Below are 19245 nucleotides of genomic sequence, written 5' to 3' on the forward strand. Positions count from 1 at the left end.
CCACAGCTCGCATTGATGTTCCATCCTGGATGAGCTGCACTACCTGAGCCACTTGTGTGGGTTGTAGACTCCATCTCATGCTACCACTAGAGTGAAATCACCGCCAGCATTCAAAAGTGACCAAAACATCAGCCAGGAAGCATAGGAACTGAGAAGTGGTCTGTCGTCACCACCTGCAGAACCACTCCTTTATTGGGGGTGTCTTGCTAATTGCCTATAATTTCCACCTGTTGTCTATTCCATTTGCACAACAGCATGTGAAATGTATTGTCAATCAGTGTTGCTTCCTAAGTGGACAGTTTGATTTCACAGAAGTGTGATTGACTTGGAGTTACATTGTGTTGTTTAAGTGTTCCCTTTATTTAGTTGAGCAGTGTATATGTACAAAACATTAAGGACACCAGCTCTTTCCCTAACAAAGACTATCCAGGTGAAAGCTGTGATCACTTATTGATGTCACTGGTCAAATCAACTTCAATCAGTGTAGAATGAAGGGGAGGAGACAGGTTAAAGAAGTATTTTTAAGCCTTGAGACAATTGAGATATGGATTATGTATGTTTGCCATTCAGAGGGTAAATGGGCAAGACAAAAAAAAATCTAAGTGCCTTTAAACGGGGTATAGTAGTAGGTGCCAGGTGCACTGGTTTGTGTCAAGAACGGCAATGCTGCTGGGTTTTTCACTGTAGCTAATGGTAAGTTTCCCGTGTGTATCAAGAATAGTCAATGCATTTCTTTGTGTTTTTACTGTACATTTCTGTACATGACTTTAGCCACTAGAGGTAGACAGTAGCCTACGCATCAAAACACTGCACATTCAAATACTGCTTTACTCCATATATCAGCGCCACCGTGTGTGTGTCAGTGGAGGCTGCTGAGAGGAGGACGACTCATAATAATGGCTGGAATGGAGTCGATGGAATGGTATCAAAGACAACAAACACGTGGTTTCCATGTGGTTCATACCAATCCATTGACTCCATTCCAGCCATTATAAGGCGTCCTCCCCTCTGGTGTGTGTGTGTGTGTTGTTTAGGGTCAGATGGATTAAAATAGTCTATCATTTGTTGCTCCAACTCAGTGTAGGCATCTTAAGGAGTGTGGGAGAATCTAGATATAGAGTAGGAGAGCGATGAAGCCCATCTTTAGAATGGGAGAAACATCAAGCCCATAAGTGTTCCTGCTGTTTTGGGAGGAGTAGTACAATTGCACAGCAAATGGGTCTTTTACACATTTCTCACAATATATATCTGTACCCATTTGTACCCTTGAATATGATTAAATCCTTCCAATCTTATCTTTCAAAAATAAGTATGAATATAACCATAACTAATATCTAAGAAAGTCAATAAACAGCATCAACATGTCATATAGGAAGGTCAAGCTTATTCATAATTCCCATGCTTGTAATCTGCAGCATTCAGGTTAACTGTCTCCTTTAACCACTAGAAGAATGCCTGATATGTCAGATATAGTATCACCAAAATGATCCATGGAGCAGCAGGACATGACTAAAATACTTTTCATGTGACTGCTGGTTTGGACTGCCTCTAATTTGAACATGGCTGGGCTGCAAACTTTTTAGGTGTTGTGACACTGTCCTCAACTGGGTTGCTTTTCTATTATATTTTTTTGTCTGTTGAAATCAAACAACAGTGGTCTGTGTGTACATCATATATTTACATTTGGGACACATTCTGAACACATTGACATTTGTAATACATACAATTTCACAAAATATTTGTCAGATTTGCGCATGAATGCGGAATTGTTGTGGTGTTCATCATGTCTGTTACTGTTCCTGGGGGCCACTGGTTCAAAGTATTCTAGCTAAGCAAGGAGGTTGCACGTGAAACTACATGTGCCATAATGCTTCGCTTCCAAGATGACCAAATACAGACGGACCCAGCGCTTTGACAGATCGAAGTCCGGAGGAAAAGTTCCTGTCAAGTTTAGCCGACAAAACGACCTTGAAGAACTTGGGTAAAAGCAAATGCGTAAGTCTCTATAAACTTGTTAACTTGTTTATCTCATCTCTGTTGATAGTTGTATTTTGGTATTTATCTTCTTCTAAACAAAGGAAAGGGTGACCAACTTGATGAAGCGATGTTTCCATAGGCTCACACAGGGTGGGATCAAATGGTAGGATCCCTGTCCCTTTTGTTGTCCGTGGAAATGCAAAACGCCTGTGCTCTTTGCCAATGTTCTCAAAATAAACACTTTATTTGCCTCAATGAAGAAGGGAAAATGAACACATTGTACACGACTGTCACCATTTTTCAGTTGCAGCATAGTGAAGGAATTATCAGCAGAAAAGACGAAGTGAGATGTAACGTTCGTTAGCTGGTCAACTGGAAAATTGGCTGAGGCAGATCAGATCGTATCACGACAACAGTATCTCATCTTTGTTAGGCCTAATTGACAAATGAATCGCACCCATCCGGTTGCCGACAATTCAAGTCGATAATTAACGTTTCCTTTTTTACCCCAAACATGAATTATTTTTTTTAGTTCACATGTAATTGATTCATAGTGGACGAATAAATCACAACGGGATATAGGCAGAGGGCAGATAAATATTGACTAGGATAGTCTATAAACAGGACTGGTCATGTTTCTGTTTGCCACATTGTTACTGCTTGCGACACCATTTTTGCAACAATATTTCAAACAAACATTAACGTTGGTCTTTGAAAATCCCCTGCCGGTGTAACTATAGTGGGCTACAATTTGATGGGTACAGTCCATGTGTCCTGTAGCGGTGCTTCCCTATCAGTAAATGTGTTCATGTGGCCATGTTTTGAAGAAAAAAAAACGTGTTTATCAAAATAGGTGTATATGACCCTGTTCTATCATCGACTGCATTTTGATCTTGTTAAACAACTGATGTTGGTCCTTGGAACCATCCAACACCACCCTTGACACTGATGATACCAACCCTACATATTGATGGGTGTTTGGAATATACTATAGCACCTCGATACAGATACAATCAAGAAAGTCACTGAATGTCAGATCCAGTCAACTCACTCTTTGAACGTCATTGTCACTGTAGCCTATGCTGGCTGCATCCTGTTGTAATTAGCTCGGGGACACAACAGGAGGTGGTGCTCTCACCACAATGTTTGATGACTGAATAGAAATGCCCTTATATGGCAGCCCTTATTACTCAGAGCTGTAATTTAGAACATACCTTTTCTAAATTGTGATACTTTTCCATAAATAGCCTGACAGTTCATGACCAGACAACTGGTTTAGAGTCTGTGCCAAATAATGACGCCTCTGTGTTCACAGATCTATGATGTATCCATGCATTTCATATTCAGTGCCTTCCTTTTATTGAGCATAGTCTGATGTTGGCCTACCATATGCCATCAGCATGTAGCCGAAGTGTCCTAGTTTTCCGGTTAGTTTAATTGTCAAACTACAATGGATAATTGTTTCTAAAAGCTATAAGCCGGATTTAGAGAGCATGTTGGGACCAAACGACAGGAGCTAAGTTTATCTGCTGACTGTTGGTTGCACGTCACCGGTTTGATTATGACCCGATTTGAGCATTATTAATTGTTAATCAGTTATCTTCTAGTTTTTAGAAAAACACATCCATTATAATAGCTGTAGGTATGTTGAACTGTGGCGTAATCAACGAGTGCCTGAGTAAGGCATTTGATTTGGCTAGTGCACGGCTGTGTGTAAAGCAGAAAGTGAGATGTCTGATTTGACTGACGCAAATGAATGGCTCTGACCAGAGCACCAGACTGAGCCAGATAGTATGACCGAGAGAGAGGGGAGAGGGAATTCCTTGCCTGCAGCTGCAATACAACAGCGCGTGTACAAGTGCTGACTCACAGACTGTCTTCCACTCTCATTCTCTCTCTCTCTCTCACACACACACAATCTCTTTGTCTGTCACACACACCCTCTCTCGCTGTCCCTCCCCCACCTCTCTCTCCATTATAACCCCACCTCCTCCTGCCTTCCCTCCCTCTCTCTCTCTCTCTCTCTCTCTCTCTCTCTCTCTCTCTCTCTCTCTCTCTCTCTCTCTCTCTCTCTCTCTCTCCCTCTCAGCCAGGACACCACACTGGATGAGTGCTAAAGGTAGCTGACAGGAGAAGCAGCAGCTGTAGAGGCCGTTGGTTTTTGACTCGGGCTCACTCACTCTCAAGGAGAGACTGTCCTAGCAACTGCACCTGCGTCCAATCAATGCAAGGATACTCCTAGCAGCACGGTAAGTAACTGTCATTTACAACAGTAAGTGTTATACTCAGTTAGTCAGTAAAGCTAATAACCTAATGTCATCAGCGTTATCAGCATGCCGTCTCTGTGTCTATTGCTGCTGTAGTTAGCCTCTGACTCGGTTTGCGTTCATGATCCCTGAGAGAGCCGGCACGGAGGACTTCTGTGTTCGTTCTTCTCCCCTCCCTGCAACTTTGTAATGTCAATACATTCGGGGCAGACTAAACAAATTGACTGCAAACTACAGAAGTGTGTGTGTGTGTTTCAGAGTGCTTTCAGTCGAATGAAAACATTGCAAACATTGACCAGAAGCACAGTAAAGAGGTCTGTTATTTTGAAGATCATAGAGGTTCACTTCATAGCTGATGTATTGTGTCATCGTTTGTGTATTGTTGGTCTTAGCTAGGCTCTGTAAGAGCCTGTCAAAAGGCCTGTAGGCCTGTTGAACCACAGTACTTGCAAGATGGGGCTAACCTATACTAAGGTGAAATATTTCACTAACTGATGCTGTGGTTGTACTTTATCAACTGTTTAGATGTTATTATGATGGTATGGTTTATCTATCCTAATGTTGTGACTATGTTATTATAACAGCATGAGTTAGCTAATGTTGTGACTATGTTATTATAACGGCATGAGTTAGCTAATGTTGTGACTATGTTATTATAATGGCATGAGTTAGCTAATGTTGTGACTATGTTATTATAACAGCATGAGTTAGCTAATGTTGTGACTATGTTATTATAACGACATGAGTTAGCTAATGTTGTGACTATGTTATTATAACAACATGAGTTAGCTAATGTTGTGACTATGTTATTATAACGACATGAGTTAGCTAATGTTGTGACTATGTTATTATAACAACATGAGTTAGCTAATGTTGTGACTATGTTATTATAGTGACATGAGTTAGCTAATGTTGTGACTATGTTATTATAACGACATGAGTTAGCTAATGTTGTGACTATGTTGTTAGCTAATGTTGTGACTATGTTATTATAACGACATGAGTTAGCTAATGTTGTGACTATGTTATTATAGTGACATGAGTTAGCTAATGTTGTGACTATGTTATTATAGTGACATGAGTTAGCTAATGTTGTGACTATGTTATTATAGTGACATGAGTTAGCTAATGTTGTGACTATGTTATTATAGTGACATGAGTTAGCTAATGTTGTGACTATGTTATTATAACGACATGAGTTAGCTAATGTTGTGACTATGTTATTATAGTGACATGAATTAGCTAATGTTGTGACTGTACAGGTGCATGTCACCTGTTCTCTTTCCTTGGAAGGCCTATATAGAAAATATTCAATATATAGAAGTGTAGGGAAATATGTGTCTGGTGTGTGAGAGGGCAAATGTCTGAAAGGATTTATAGCTTACCTGGCGTGGTATGACTGACAAACAACTGAAGGAGCTTTTGGCCAGACAGAGCAGATGTGGATGGCAGCCATTGCAGAACATGAGGTGCTGTGTGTGTGCAACACATGCATTTGCATTTGTGTGTGGCCACTTCGGGTTGATTTATTGACCTCTGATAACTGTCTTGTGAGCTGGCAGAGTGGTTTCAATCAGTAATACCGTCTTCCTGCTTAAAAAAAAGGGCGAGAGAATGTAACACGGTGCAGTCGTCCAAGGTATTTGTGAGGAGGCAAGTTGACCTGAGTTGAATTGCATGTTGTGTGAAAGTCTCTTTTAGCCATGTCGCAACCGCAGCAATTCACACCACCGCAGACCAAATGTGTGCATGATAAAGGATACAGCGTGTGCACGCTAAAGGATATTGTGTGTGCATGATAAAGGATACAGTGTGCATGATAAAGGATACAGTGTGTGCATGACAAAGGATACAGTGTGCACGCTAAAGGATACAGCGTGTGCACGCTAAAGGATATAGTGTGTGCATGATAAAGGATACAGTGTGCATGATAAAGGATACAGTGTGTGCATGACATAGGATACAGTGTGCATGACAAAGGATACAGTGTGTGCATGATAAAGGATACAGTGTGCATGATAAAGGATACAGTGTGTGCATGACAAAGGATACAGTGTGCATGATAAAGGATACAGTGTGTGCATGATAAAGGATACAGTGTGCATGATAAAGGATACAGTGTGTGCATGACAAAGGATACAGTGTGTGCATGATAAAGGATACAGTGTGCATGATAAAGGATACAGTGTGTGCATGCCAAAGGATACAGTGTGCATGATAAAGGATACAGTGTGTGCATGATAAAGGATACAGTGTGCATGATAAAGGATACAGTGTGTGCATGACAAAGGATACAGTGTGTGCATGATAAATGATACAGTGTGTGCATGATAAAGGATACAGTGTGCATGATAAAGGATACAGTGTGTGCATGACAAAGGATACAGTGTGTGCATGATAAAGGATACAGTGTGTGCATGATAAAGGATACAGTGTGTGCATGATAAAGGATACAGTGTGTGCATTGGCGATTCCCAACTACCCAAACCATCCGTGTACTCTCTTCAAATACAACCATATGGATACAATAGCAACTCTCTGTCTGTTAGCATATTAGAGATAGAATGCCACTCTGTTTGGCTTGAACGGTCCTTACTTGTCTTCTTAATGGCGAGTTGTGAATGACATTACGTTTGATGAGAATTACCACTTGACAGACATAATGATGACAGTGTTCGACTCTCAATCCTTCAACCTCTCCTCACTTGTAGCTTTTGCTCACAGACTCTTGTGTCTATCTTACAGGGTGTGCAGGCTTTTGCTGCAGCCCAACATTTAAGTCAACTAATTCAACCGATCAAGGTCTTTGTGAGTAGTAGATTGGTCCGGTCACAACAGCGGGTATGTTAAGATCTGGGCTGGAACAAAAAAACCTGAACACCGTTTAGCACATTTGCTCTGTAGGAGCAGGGCTAGTAACCTCTGGTCTGCACAGAGAATCAGCTGAGACCGCGAGTGTGTTGGTATTTAGGTTTAGGTATTTAAGGCCACTTTCTATTCATACTGTAGTTGGAGTCCAGATATAGCTGCTCCAGTTGTCTGGGTGACTAGTGGGTTGTAAAAATAACCGGTCTCTGTCCAAGTAAAGGTTCTCCTGATACAGTGCTGTTCTGTCTGTCTGTCTGTCTGTCTGTCTGTCTGTCTGTCTGTCTGTCTGTCTGTCTGTCTGTCTGTCTGTCTGTCTGTCTGTCTGTCTGTCTGTCTGTCTGTCTCTGTCTGTCTGTCTCTGTCTGTCTGTCTGTCTGTCTGTCTGTCTGTCTGTCTGTCTGTCTGTCTGTCTGTCTGTCTGTCTGTCTGTCTGTCTGTCTGTCTGTCTGTCTGTCTGTCTGTCTGTCTGTCTGTCTGTCTGTCTGTCTGTGTCTCTTTTTGTGGCTCTGTATCCTCTCACTCTGTCTCTCTCTCCCCCCCCCCTCTTTCTTTATCCACTTTCCCATGCCCCTATACCTGCCTCTGTATGTATCATAGCTGTATTCATTAGCTTGTAACAAAACTTCTGGGCAGAGGTCATTTTAAAGATAGATGCTGGTGGCTGTGTAGTATCTCTCTCTAGCTTTCTTACGATTTCTCTCTCTCTCTCTTTCTCTCTCTCATTCTCTCTCCTGTTTTTTTCTTTCTCTCATACTATACCAAGTGTTTCCATTTGCTTTGTGGAGAGTTATCTCTCAGCTCATATCCTGCCTTTTGTCATGACTCATGACAGGCTTGGGGATTTGCATTTTGCCTTGGTTTGTACCTGATCGAGGCCCGATCAGGTACAATAGTACCCGTGGCTTCATCTCTGTAGATCCAGAGGCTTCAACGTTTTTATCCAGACTTTGGTTTCGTCTGTACCATCCAAATGATCTGAAGGAGCCAAACTGCCATAACAACAGATGACAAAAAGACATCACACAAGTCGTTCTCAAAGCATCCAAATAGTGTGTATTGTTAGATAGGCAAGAGCCACGAGAATAACTGAAATGTCACATTGGAAATGGACAAACGTTGATCTTCGAAATACTTTGTCGTACTCCTTTCCCGTGCCAGAGTTGAAACAATATACATTTAAGAGACGCCACACCTTTATCAGTGAGGTGGTTGATAGACTGGGTCTTTATGGGAAATAGTACAATGAGGAAGTTAATGGTTAACCAACCAGTGCTCCCAGTTTGAGTTAATGGTGACCGCAGGTTGCTTCATAGGAATGAGAGTGAAGTGTCTGTTAGAGGACCTATGTGGAGACAGGGTGTAATAGATGCGGTGTCTGTTGGGATGGTACCTGTCAACGGGTCTTCAAAGGGCCAAGGACGTTCATTTATTTATGTTTGTTATTTAGCAGACGCACTCATCCAGCGCGACTTACAGTTGTGAGCTCATACATTTTCATGCGGGTCCCCAGTCGGAATCGAACCCACAACCCTGGCGTTGCAAGTGCCACGGACTATATCTCACGGCAGTCTGTTTCCAGGGTCGATGGCTTTGTCAGCGGTTTTGATCCGGTTCGCAATAGCAGGGGGAAGCTTCTTGCAGCCACGGCGGCTGCCGACTGGGGAAAATATTAGGCTTTGTGGGGATTGGGAGGAATTTGGAACATATGTCACTTTCCTCGTCCTCTGAGAAGCTTGAATTAGTTTTATTGTGGACTCAGGAAACTCCGCTTACTTTAAAGGTAGACTCAGCGATATGACTGACGTGCATGCAGAAAGTAAACAGCATAGTGGGCCAATTTCCGCAAAAAACTGAGAGCGTTGAAGTACGAGGCTCAACTTCTCCGCTGTTTCGGTGCCCTGTCCACCACGCTTTAACAGCGCGAAGCGAACCCGTGTGCACATGCTCAGACGGTGCGTGTGACTGTGTGAGAGCGAAGTCTTGCGTCTCACTTATCTCAACATCTGCGGCGCTACTCGGCGGCGACGTCATTTCGCTGAGTCTGCCTTTTTTAAGTTGAGATATCATTTAGTTGTAATTGCCTTGTGACTTGATGAATCAGGTTTGTAGTGAAGGCAGTTCAGCCATGGTGTGTGCAGAAAGTCTCGTAGGCATTATTTATTGTTTGGGGAGTGAACACTGTGTCTAGATACTCAACTGATACAACACAGCAAGCTTATCTCTGACCATGAGACAGTGGCTAAGGTCATCGCATTAGCTCAGCTGTTTGAAATGAGACTGTAGTAGCTACATGTCTCTGCATACTCCTCACCGACTTCAACCCATGTTGTCTGGCTGCTTGGCTCCGGAGATTGCGTATTGTATTTACATACTTACTCAGGCCTTTTACTCCGCCTGGATCATAGGCCATCAACTATTTTAATAGTTCATTTCCTGCTTTTTATTAGTATAGCGTGTTGACTAATTATTGTCTTTTCTCAGAGGTTTGGTGGGTTTTCAGTATCTTTCCGCAATTGAGTTTGAAGGCCTACCTAGTAGGAACTAATGTTACCTGTTCTATTTTGGGGGACCCCTCTCTATGGTCGTGTCTACACTTGACACTTTACATGCAACTTCTGCTATCAGAATACGAAGATCGTATTGAAAAGACGGGTCTAGATGCATTGTGGTCTGATAACTTAAGGAGGTGGTCAGGGATGCATTGTGTGTGTGTATGTGTGTGGGTTTCGCCTCAGTCCGGATTCAGTCAGGCTACCAAAAGCGCACACAGTGGGTGACGTCATCAGCACTCCGCTATGAGTCTCCAGAGAATGTATGTTTTGGGACTGAGAGGCACATTTTCATAATCAAATCAAATCAAATCAAATGCATTTATATAGCCCTTCGTACATCAGCTGATATCTCAAAGTGCTGTACAGAAACCCAGCCTAAAACCCCAAACAGCAAGCAATGCAGGTGTAGAAGCACGGTGGCTAGGAAAAACTCCCTAGAAAGGCCAAAACCTAGGAAGAAACCTAGAGAGGAACCAGGCTAATGTGGGGTGGCCAGTCCTCTTCTGGCTGTGCCGGGTGGAGATTATAACAGAACATGGCCAAGATGTTAAAATGTTTATTTATTATAACGTCGGAGAAAAGACATTCCTAGCGTGTGCGGAACATATTTTCTGGCCTCATAAATGCTATCCAGCCAGTTCATATTTAGAACAATTATTTTGTGTTTGGCTAGAGTTATGCTAACCCATTTGCAATCCCTTTCATTTTGCTTGCTGGCTTGCTACAGAGGTTAGCCGGCTAGTTAGCTACAGTAGTTAGGTACTGCCATCAGTTGTTGTTGTGTTATTATCATATTTAGCCTATTCTATCGTATGCAGAATGCATACTGTCATTTTTATATAGTGCGGGAAAAGGGAATCCGGACACAATGTGCACATGGTGGACACATTTTAAATGTAGGTGTAGACGCGTAATGTGTCCGGAATTCCATGATCAGAATACAAAAACAACATTAACTGTCAAGTTTAGACACAGCCATATGGGAGCAACACTCCTATATGAGGCCACTATAATTAGCTTGATCCGCAATCATTAGAAAGGCTCTAATCACGTCACCCATAACTAAATCTAGTGTGGCTGCCGGCCTGGTCAGCTCCTTGATTTAAGCCTATCAGGAGAGACCATATAAGCTGCTATCTCATGGTAGTGTTAAATAATGAAATGGAAGGTATCATTCAAGCACTAGTTTATCTATCTGATCTCATTATCCCATAGTGCCCTCGCTGCCCCTCCCTGGCCACCATAGTAATGGACAGTGTGGCACCACTTGAAGTAAACGAGGCCAGTTATGGGGTCAGTTACACCCTCAGTGAAAGAACGCTGAAGCTGTTGGATGGAAGCCCTGTCTGGGTTCAGAAAACAAGTTCCATCACTGATGCATTGTATATTAGCTTGTGTGGGGGTGATCCGGCTTAGATTTACTAAAGCGATCTTAGAGGTCTACTTTCCTCTTTCTTGTTGTTATGTGGATGTCTTATATTGTTTGACTTTGATTGTCCTAGCTTTTCCTGTTCCCTCTGGGAGGGGGGGGCAGATTTCGCTCTAGTGCAAAGGGTCTTGTAAATCTTGCCCAATTTTAGTACAGAGCTTTTCTCTGGTTTGTGGATAAAGTACAAGCTTCTACCTTGAAGTTGAATAATTATGTAAGAGTCACATGACCAAACTGTTGCCCTGGCGACCATGCGTCCAGAGTCCTTGGCCCTCAGCCAATTAGAGCCGAGATTTTCATTTGACAAGCTTCTCCCTCTCAGCCGGTTTGCAAATTCTGATTTGTTATTCAGTCTGGTGGTGACAGGCTAAATTGAGTGTGACCCATTCATCTCTTTCTTCCCTCTTTTCCTAAGTACTCTTCTCTCAAGGGCCCCTTTCCTCCCTCCTGTGCCCTCTCTCTCCAACTCAGTTTGCCCACCCTTTCCTGCCCCCTCCCTTCCCACTTTCCTAAGTACTGTACCCTGCAAGTGTCCCTCCTCACTGTCTGTTTTCTACCCCTCCCGCCCTCCCTCGCTTCTTTCTGTAGCACCCTCGTCTGCCCCACCTTCCTCTCTCGTTCCTGTGTGACTCCACACACGTGCACACCCCTTCTGAACGGCCAAAGAGCACCTAAGACGGGCTCTTCCAAGCCGGCTTTGACGAGTTCAACGTTGAGTCCTCTGGAAGGTCAGTCAGCCTCAGAATGACATCCATTAGAGTTAGAGAGTTACACTTATACCTGACTTATTATTCCTTTACTTTTGGCACTGCTCATCTTGGATGAACGTGCCCTTTGCAACTATAACACATTAAGGTAACGTTTTAACTTCTCATTTACATTAGGAAAGTAGTTTGCGATCCTTGAAATTCAGATTGAAGTAACTTTCCTTGTTTGAGTTAAACCACGTAGCATACTGCTGTGCATTCCCACATTTCTCAAGAGCAACTTGTGTAGGCTACACAGATAATAGCCTGCGTGTTTGATTATATCCTTATGGAAGTACTGTACAGAACACATCCTCAGATATATGTTTTTGGCTTTGTCTTTAGTGGCCCAGCCTTCCGCACCCCACTGTGTGTTTGTCTAGGGAACCGGACAATTGTTTTCTCACAGCTCCTGTGGATTCTCTGGACTGTTAATTTGCTGGCTGATCTGGCGAACGAGGGCCTGGTGGAGCCCAGGGTTGTACAGTGGGGCACACTGGGCAGCGTAACAGGGTCTTTCCCTTGGCATTCTGCCTGGCCCAACGACAACCACACAGAGAATGAGACAGGGGGAGATGGCCAATAACCATGCCCACTGGTGACCCCCTTTAAATGGGATTACAAGACAAGATTACAAGACTTGGCTGGGTAGATAATAGACCCATAATGTGACGACAATACAATGCCTGCCAACTTGGCCTCGGCAGCATGTAAATATGACAGATAAAGAGATGATGTGTCTGTGTGTGTGTGTGTGTGTGTGTGTGTGTGTGTGTGTGTGTGTGTGTGTGTGTGTGTGTGTGTGTGTGTGTGTGTGTGTGTGTGTGTGTGTGTGTGTGTGTGTGTGTGTGTGTGTGTGTGTGTGTGTGTGTGTGTGTGTGTGTGCGCATGGGCACGCTCCATTTGTTTTGTGTGTGAGACTGTGTGCTGCAGGTTAGTTTGTGTGCCAGTACCAAATGCCAATTGATTCCCCTCAATATCTTTTTATTTGTCCTTTAAGGCGTGGTAGTAAGACATTTATAATTGTATAATAACATGATATTTTGGACTGCATCCACGCACCCTCATTTAGCATCCTAGTGAAAACACAAGTACTACTTATCATTCTTGTCAATAGACACGACATGCTACAGGACTACCAGACATTATGCATCATGGTGGTGGGGGGTGGATACAGTAAAAGCCAGACCTAGAGTATGTATACGACCCTGCTGCTCCCTCTGACAGCTGTAAGTGGCGAGAGTGGACGGATGGATGTGGCAGGAGTGGCCAGAGCAATACACTCAGTTAATTAAGAGGGTTGGAGAGGGGGAGGAAGGAGGAGGAGAGATTGTCATTCTCATCTGTCTCATCTGTCTCTCTCGTGTGTGTGTGTGTGTGTGCGCGCGTGTCACATGTTTTGTCTACCCACATGCACGGTCAGTGCTTTGTTAACCCAATAGTCCTCATATAATATGTCCTTGACTCAGACTGCAATGCATAGCTAATGTATTGTATGATATCCACTGTCCTTTACTTACTGGCCTTGATACTGCGGAGGTCTGATGTATCCAAACACTAACAACCACAATATGACAAAACTGGATGTGACAATTGTTTAGAGTTCCATCAATAAACTAAGGCTACTTTGCTGCCCATTGTTAGAATGTCCTGAACCCCCCCCCCCCCCCTCCCACCTAATTTTCTCTTTGGATTACGTCACTAGCCAGGCTATCGATGGCCCGCAAGCATTTCCTGGCGGACATGCAGGTGAAAGTGATATGCCTTATGAAGAGGGACATCAATTCTGTAACTGAATAGCCTGGCTAGTGACGTAATTCAAAGAGGAAATGAGGTGAGGCATAATTAAAAGTACTGTACATTCCAACTAGGACCGTGTGCTAAGGCTAGCTGTTTCTCTTTGCTTTCGTAAACAGAAAGAATGAGCATTTACTCTTCATACAGGTTGCAGCTAGCCTTAGCACACGGTCCTAGTTGGAATGTACAGTACTTTTACTATGCCTCGTAAAGCTTTGTTTAGTAACTGTGTTGGTTTAAATGTCATGAAGTGGTGTGTTGTGCTCCGGGTTGTAACGTGATCTGTGTGTAGCTAGGGTAACCAGCTTTCTGAGCCTAAAATCTCTGGGGAAAGGCCAGGCCTAGTGAGACAATTGGAGCATGCATGACACACTTTACATGGCTTTAAAAATATGAAGATGCGTGTAAAGTTGTGGTTCAAGTGTCTAAAGTACAAAAATAATGATCTTAAACTTGACCTATATCTGTATGTCTTTTCACCATACTGTTATAGAAAACGAGAGCATCATTTCAGTGTCTCACCTGGAAAAACTGGTGAAATACATTTCAGTAAAGGGACGAGAGTTTTCTTGATACGTTCATATTTGATGGTAATTCCCATGTTCAAAACGTAACATTTAATGTTATGCCATTCCGTACTAAAACGTAAAATACTATGATGATGATGAATTAAAGATCGGTTTGAATGAATCTTTCTAACCGGGTTTCCGTCCAACCTTTTTTATGCGAGTAAAGTACATGTCGGATAAAAAAACAAACAATGTAATGACAAGACTGATGGAAACAGAAAATGTTTCAGTAAACTTTCCAAAAATAAACTAGACAAGGTGGGACTTTTTGTGTCTGCAAAATTAATTATGCGAGAAATGTCGTTTGAAGCGCTTTTATGCAAATATTGATATAATAACCACAATGTCAAAGTAAATTTGGAGTCACGCATGGAGTTTATTAGGCTACAGATTAAACAAGGTATAATGAACTTCACAGGGTGGTGAAAGTGAAAAGCAATGAGCTTTCCAATAAATATCAAGGGTCTCATTCTGGTGACATGATCATCAATGCTTGACTGCCGTTTGACAAATAAAAATAATCTTACCCTTTTGTCGTAGTATCTGTGCGGTGTTGGTAGAGTGCACGTGCCAATACCAGAGTTGCCATATTCGCTATTTAACGCAATTTTGTTTAGTGATAAACCCATCAATAGAGTTGAAAATGCGATGGAAACTCATTTAACTTGTATTTTTTATTCAGTACATGGGAACTTAACTGCAAAATGTATTTTGATGTGCTTTACGTCATCACACACCTATCATCTGCAACAAGTCAATTTGATGGAAACACATCTTTGCTGGGAACATGTTTTCATGCGGATTTTAGAATATTCGCATGAAAATCTCACAAATTGGATGGAAACCTAGCAACACTCAGACTTTTTTTCTCTCTCCCTCTCTCAGACCAGCCCTGGTACCAGATGTGCGATCAGCCTGCTGTTTCTCCCTGATCCACCAGGGGGCCTCAGTCCCTCACAGGGACCAGCCCTGAGTCCTCCACCCTCACCCTGAACACCCCGGCCTCAGTCAAGCTGTCCCACTCTCATCCCTCTCCCTCTCCTCCTCATCTCTTCTTCTGGCCCCCACATTCCCCACTGGACCCCCTGTCGACCCTCTCCCTTTATGGGGGGCAGGGGGAGGCGTCTGGGGGCCTCGATGCAGAGACCCTGCCCCCATATGAGGGCCTTAAAATGGAGTGCGACCTCCTGGAAAGAGTGGATAGGGGAAGCCATGATGTGTCCACCCTCACAGGTAGGTCACAGTTAATGAATGTAGTAGACGGTTTATGAGGGATTGGATAATGGATTCACTTTCATATTGGACAGCACTTGTTAGAAGCTAGTGGGGAGATGGGTCTCTTAGAAGCATTGCAGGGGACATTAGATTGGACTACCATCCTGCATCCAGGAACAGTGTTCAATTACATGTGTTTAATGTAATGCATTATAATGTGGTGAGTGGGAACTGTGTCATCCAGTCAGTGCCTCAGGGGGGCAGCAGAGACTTGTATATTTCAGAGCGCTCAATCCAATGGGATGAATGCTGTCTTTTTGTTCTCCCATATCTCCCCTGCCACACCCTCATACACCTCCCCCCTCCCTTTCCACGGTCAGAACTTTGTTCAGGTGGCGACAGTGAGGTGGAGATAGTGAGCCTGCTGTCTGAGGGACTGCCTAACTACACTCTGCGGGCGGACTGCATGTTTGGCTACGACCACGACGACTGGCTCCACACCCCTCTGCTGCCCCCGGAGGTCGCCCTGGGACTCACGCACGATCAGATAGAAGAGACGCTCAAGTACTTCTGTAAGTCCACCACTCTGTCCACGCTAGGCATCGAACACAGGAGAAGACTCTGGTACTGGTGTGCCAAATGTACTGCACCTGTTTTACTAGTTAATCACCTCACCAACTTAGATTGGTGGGAATCAACTTCTTAAATACAATGATGAGTTGACTCATGTGGTGCAGCCGCTGGCTTGAGTTTTAGGCGGTCCGGTAGGGTGTCCCAGCAAAATAAATAGTGTGAGTACTTCTTACCGGTAGAACATGAGCCTATTCAAATAAAATGTCAAGAAAACTGTAGGCTATATTTCACCATTATTTATCGTTACCACATGTCAGAGACATGAAATATTTGCTGATGGACTTGAAAATGTCTGGAATAGCCTACGCTCCAAATTGCGATGTGATTTGACGAAAACACAGACATTTTTCCAAGGCAGTCATGAGTGGCTGACACCGAGACGCACGTGGACAGCAGTGGACGCTTAAATTCAGGCTAATGACAAACGCCAAATGTTATTATACTTTTTTGGTGTTTCTTGTAACAGATGTTTCTTCCAATTCACCACTGTTTGGAGCTGGAAATATGTTACCAGTGGATAAATGTTCACAGGTAGCCTAGAAAAACAGTCCTTTGAAGCAGGGCTGGATTAATGCAGGGGCTTACCAGGGCGGAAGCCCCAGGGCCCAGGACCATGGTTGGCCCAAGAGGCAAAACAAGAAATGTATTTCAAAAATTAAAATATATACAGTGCATTCGGAAAGTATTCAGACCACATCCCCTTTCCACATTTTGTAACATTACAGCCTTATTAAAAAAACATCTCATCAATCTACACACAATATCTCATAATGACAAAGCGTAAAAAGGTTGTTTGAAATTTTTGCAAATTTATAAAAAACAAAAAACATTTACCTTATATACATAAGTATTCTTCAGACACTTTGCGACGAGACTCGAAATAGAGCTCAGGTGCATCCTGTTTCCATTTATCATCCTTGAGATGATTCTTCAACTTGATTGGAGTCCACCTGTGGTAAATTCAATTGATTGGCCATGATTTGGAAAGGCACAATGTCTTGACAGTGCATGTCAGAGCAAAAATGAAGCCATGAGGTCAAAGGAATTGTCCGTAGAGCTCAGAGACAGGATTGTGTCGAGGCACAGATCTGGGGAAGGGTACCAAAAAATGTCTGCAGCAAACACAGTGACCTCCATCATTCTTAAATGGAAGAAGTTTGGAACCACCAGTACTCTAAATAGAGCTGGCCGCCCGGCAAAACTGAGCAATCAGGGGAGAAGGGCCCTGGTCAGGCAGGTGACCAAGAACCCGATGGTCACGCTAACAGAGCTCCAGTGTTCCTCTGTGGAGTTGGGAGAACCTTCCACAAGGACAACCATCTCTGCAGCACTCCACCAACCAGGCCTTTATGGTAGAGTGGCCAGACAGAAGTCACTCCTTAGTCAAAGGCACATGACAGCCTTCTTGGAGTTTGACATAAGGCACCTAGGACTCTCAGACCATGAGAAACACGATTCTCTGGTCTGATGAACGGCAAACGTCACTTCTGGAGGAAACCTGGCACATCTCTACGGTGAAGCATGGGGGTGGCAGCATCATGCTGTGGGGGTGTTTTTCAGCAGCAGGGACTCGAAGACTAGTCAGAACCGAGGGAAAGATGAACGGAGCAAAGTACAGAGAGATCCTTGATGAAAACCTACTCCAGAGTGCTGAGGACCTCAGACTGGGGCGAAGGTTCACCTTCACCTTGTAGCGTCATTCCCAAGACTCTGTAATCGCTGCCAAAGGTGCTTCAACAAAGTACTGAGTAAAGGGTCTGAATACTATGTAAATGTGATATATACACTACCGGTCAAAAGTTTTAGAACACTGTCACGCCTTGGTCATTGTATCTTGTGGTTTTGTTATATGTTTGGGTAGGCCAGGGTGTGACATGGGTTTAAATGTTGTATTTCGTATTAGGGTTTGTATTAATTGGGAGTGTGTTTATTAGGGGTGTGTCTAGTTAGGCTTGGCTGCCTGAGGCGATTCCTAATTGGAGTCAGCTGATTCTAGTTGTCTCGGATTGGGAACCGTATTTAGGTAGCCTGAGTGCGCGTTGTATTTCGTGGGTGATTGTACCTGTCTTAGTGTTAGTCACCAGATAGGCTGTATTAGTTTCATTCGTTTGTTGTTTTCTTCTTCCGTTATTTCATGTACCGTATTAGCTTCATTAAAAGTCATGAGTAACCTACACGCTGCATTTCGGTCTGACTTTCTACAAACAACAGACGAGGATCAGTACAGAATCACCCACCACGATTCACAGACCGAGCAGCGTGTGAACTGGCAGGATCTGAAGGAGGACGATATGGATTATACTACGTGGGAAGAAATCGACAGGTGGGCGGCCGACCCAGTGCGAGTGCAGGAGCCCGCCTGGGTTTCCCTACAGCAATGCGAAGAGGGCTATACACGGATGGAATCGAAAAGGAGAGCACGGCTATACAGAGCGAAAACTGTAGGTAACGGGGGAAAGCGCAGAGAGAGAGTGGCAGAGTCAGGAGTCAGACCTGAGCCTACTCTCCCTGTTAATTGTGAGGAGCAGCAATATGAGGACTTCTGGTCTTGGGAGATGATATTAGACGGAAAAGGACCCTGGGCGCAGCCGGAAGAATATCGCCGTCCCAAGGAGGAAATAGAAGTAGCTAAAGCGGAGAGGCGTGAGTATGAGGAGGCAGCACTGCGACGCGGTTGGAAACCGGAAAGTCACCCCAAAAAATTTATTGGGGGGGCTAAAAGGGAGAATAGTTATGCCAGGTAGGAAACCTGTGCATACTCCCTGTGCTCACCGTTGGGCTAGAGAGACCGGGCAGGCACCGTGTTATGCTATGGAGCACACGGTGTTTCCAGTGCGGGTGCAGAGCCAGCTGCGACTTATACCAGCCCTTCCTATTGGCCGGGCTAGAGTGGGCATCGAGCCAGATACGCTTGGGCAGGCTCGGTGCTCAAGAGCTCCAGTGCGCCTGCACGGTCCGGTCTATCCAGAGCCACCTATACACACCAGTCTTCCGGTAGCAGCTCCCCGCACCAGGCTTCCTGTGCGTGTCCTCGCGCCAGTACCACCAGTTCCAGCACCACGCACCAGGCCTCCAGTGCGCCTCGCCTGTTCAGCGCAGCCAGTGCTTTTCTCCCCTCCTGCACTGCCGGAGTCTCCCGCTTGTTTAGCGCAACCAGAGCTGTTCTCTTCTCCTGCGCTATCGGAGTCTCCC

General features: G+C 44.0%; 1 protein-coding gene across 7 annotated transcripts in view; it reads left to right on the forward strand.

The window, feature by feature from the left end:
• Positions 1–1853: 1853 nt before the first annotated feature.
• The window catches only part of LOC124015331 (trafficking kinesin-binding protein 1-like), a 46272-nt gene continuing 28880 nt past the window's right edge, over positions 1854–19245 (forward strand). For 6 of the 7 annotated variants that reach the window (XR_006835133.1, XM_046330509.1, XM_046330513.1 and 3 more), the window contains exons 1-4: positions 1854–1995; positions 4067–4226; positions 15091–15438; positions 15801–15992. Coding sequence is in view for 6 of the 7 variants with exons in the window: in XM_046330509.1 (XP_046186465.1) it covers positions 15378–15438; positions 15801–15992 (253 nt within the window). In the remaining variant the exon portion in view is untranslated. Of the gene's footprint in view, positions 1996–4066; positions 4227–13581; positions 13674–15090; positions 15439–15800; positions 15993–19245 lie in introns of those variants that run through there. The other variant, XM_046330510.1, reaches the window with a different exon arrangement.

The sequence above is a fragment of the Oncorhynchus gorbuscha genome, linkage group LG26, assembly GCF_021184085.1.
Source record: "Oncorhynchus gorbuscha isolate QuinsamMale2020 ecotype Even-year linkage group LG26, OgorEven_v1.0, whole genome shotgun sequence".
NCBI lineage: Eukaryota > Metazoa > Chordata > Actinopteri > Salmoniformes > Salmonidae > Oncorhynchus > Oncorhynchus gorbuscha.